This window comes from Diaphorina citri, unplaced genomic scaffold (genome assembly GCF_000475195.1).
Source record: "Diaphorina citri unplaced genomic scaffold, Diaci psyllid genome assembly version 1.1 scaffold10103, whole genome shotgun sequence".
Taxonomy (NCBI): Eukaryota; Metazoa; Arthropoda; class Insecta; order Hemiptera; family Psyllidae; genus Diaphorina; species Diaphorina citri.
Genome location: NW_007387477.1, coordinates 1 through 2052, shown reverse-complemented (window position 1 = coordinate 2052; position 2052 = coordinate 1). Strand labels below are relative to the sequence as shown.

General features: G+C 43.0%; 1 protein-coding gene across 1 annotated transcript; it reads left to right on the top strand.

Moving 5' to 3' along the window:
- Positions 1-1011: 1011 nt before the first annotated feature.
- Positions 1012-1964, top strand: LOC103522667 (retinol dehydrogenase 14-like). Its single transcript, XM_008487763.2, has 2 exons — positions 1012-1118; positions 1713-1964. The coding sequence occupies exons 1-2, from the start codon at positions 1038-1040 to the stop codon at positions 1854-1856; spliced, it is 225 nt and encodes a 74-aa protein (XP_008485985.2). The 5' UTR covers positions 1012-1037; the 3' UTR covers positions 1857-1964.
- The last annotated feature ends 88 nt before the right edge of the window (positions 1965-2052 follow it).

The window sequence follows — 2052 nt, the reverse complement described above, 5'->3', positions numbered from 1 at the left end:
ATGTTGGTAGTGTAGGTACTTATTACTTCTTGTCCGCTTATTCCGTAGGTGAGAATCTATGTTGTTTCTTAGAATAATTGTTTAAATAATAGTTAAATGAAGTGATCTTCAGCTTGATTTGTTACGTCATATAATCATATTGGTAGTTAGTAGTCAGATGGATTACACGAGGCCTTATTAGCATTCCAACTTAAGCGACGCGACGTCGAGTAACATTCCAGAACAGTTATAGGCCAGCCACTCACTATCAGTTTTGTAAAATGTTAAACCCATAAAATACACGAGACCTTGTTTAGACTGCTGGGGTAAAGGGACTTTTTAGTCTCATTCGAGCAGGATAAACAAGGTATATTCTATTCTATTCTATCAGGTAGACCTGACGACAGGTACACCTGATCAGGTCTACCTGATAGTGTGTGTGCTCACCAGGTATTAGGTAGATCTGACAGGCGGACATTTTACGCCTTAACTTGGACTCTCCCAATCCCTTAACTTGGACGCTTCCAACCTCTTAACTTGGACTCTCCCAACCACTTAACTTGGACTCTTCCAACTATTTAACTTGGACTCTCCCAACCCCATAACTTGGACTCTTCCAAACCCGTAACTTGGACTCTCCCAACGCCTTAACTTGGACTCTCCCAATCCCTTAACTTGGACGCTTCCAACCTCTTAACTTGGACTCTCCCAACCACTTAACTTGGACTCTCCCAACCCCTTAACTTGGACTCTCCCAACCCATAACTCGGACTCTTCCAACCCCTCAACTCGGACTCTTTCAACCCCTTAACTTGAATTCTCCCAACCATTTTAACTTGGACTGATCTAACCCGCTAACTGGACACTTCCAACCCGACTACTCAGTTGCCGGCATACTTTTATGTGCTCCAAATTTTCGGAGTCTGTCCTACAGTGATTCCGCCCCTTCCTAAATAGCTAAATACGGCTCTGCTTTCTGGTGTGGACCCAAAACAACTTACTAATGACCCTTATTCTCCTTCTTCCCAGGTGTAACAGTTAACTGTCTTCACCCCGGTATGATTGACTCTGGGATCTGGAGGAATGTGCCGTTCCCGCTCAACTTTCCTCTCCAACTGATAGTCAAGACGTTCTTCAAGGTAAAAGCGAATAAGGTTCCTATACACGGTTGATAACAGCGAATTTTTGCAACCAAAGTTAGCGTTCCGTTAACTGGCCAACTTACGTCTTACGTTTCAATTACGTATCGTCCCATAAGTTAGAGTAAACTCTAATAGGGGGTTATTTCAGAATCAACAGCACACTAAAGGCCCGTGTGAACGGACCTTTTAGTCAAAATTTCTATTACTTTTCTCTGAGCCTTTTCACATGTTTTACACATGGCATACCTAGTCAGATATCAGGCGCTCATAGAACACCCAAGTTCTTTTTGTGGACATCACAAAAGTGCCTTTGCAATTCCCATGTTTCAATCTAGGCGCACGGCAGTGCGCCAGGCCAAGTTCCGGCCTGAGCACGCCAGTGTGTATATTACACAATAATCTTTTCACACTGGTACTGAAGCGGATTTTATCCTGAAGGGATAAGGTTCGTACCTCGGAACGGCTGACTTTCTTCTATCCTGTCTTCCTTCTCTCTTAGATTTCGGGACGATAAGACCATAGCACTTACAGTTCCCTCTGTCAAACCTCTTAAAAAAGTACCTACCTATGTACTTCTACTTTTAATTGCAGACCCCAGAGCAAGGAGCACAAACCTCCATCTACCTAGCCGTATCTAAAGAAGTAGAAGGTGTCTCGGGCAAATACTTCTCCGACTGTAAGGTGAGTGTTTTAGCTGCAGAGGTTTTTAGACGAAAGGCTGTCTCGGTGGCGTAGTGGTTAAGACGCTCGTCTGTTAAACAGAAGGGCGTGGGTTCGATCCCAGCAAAGGCATGGAATTTCATCATTTATTTGAAAAATTTACCACATATTAATAGAGCTCTAGGGGCAAAGATCTAATAGGTACCTTACACAATCATTAGTAATGTCATTATTTCCAAGTAATGATGATGAAAAATCAGAAAATCCGGAA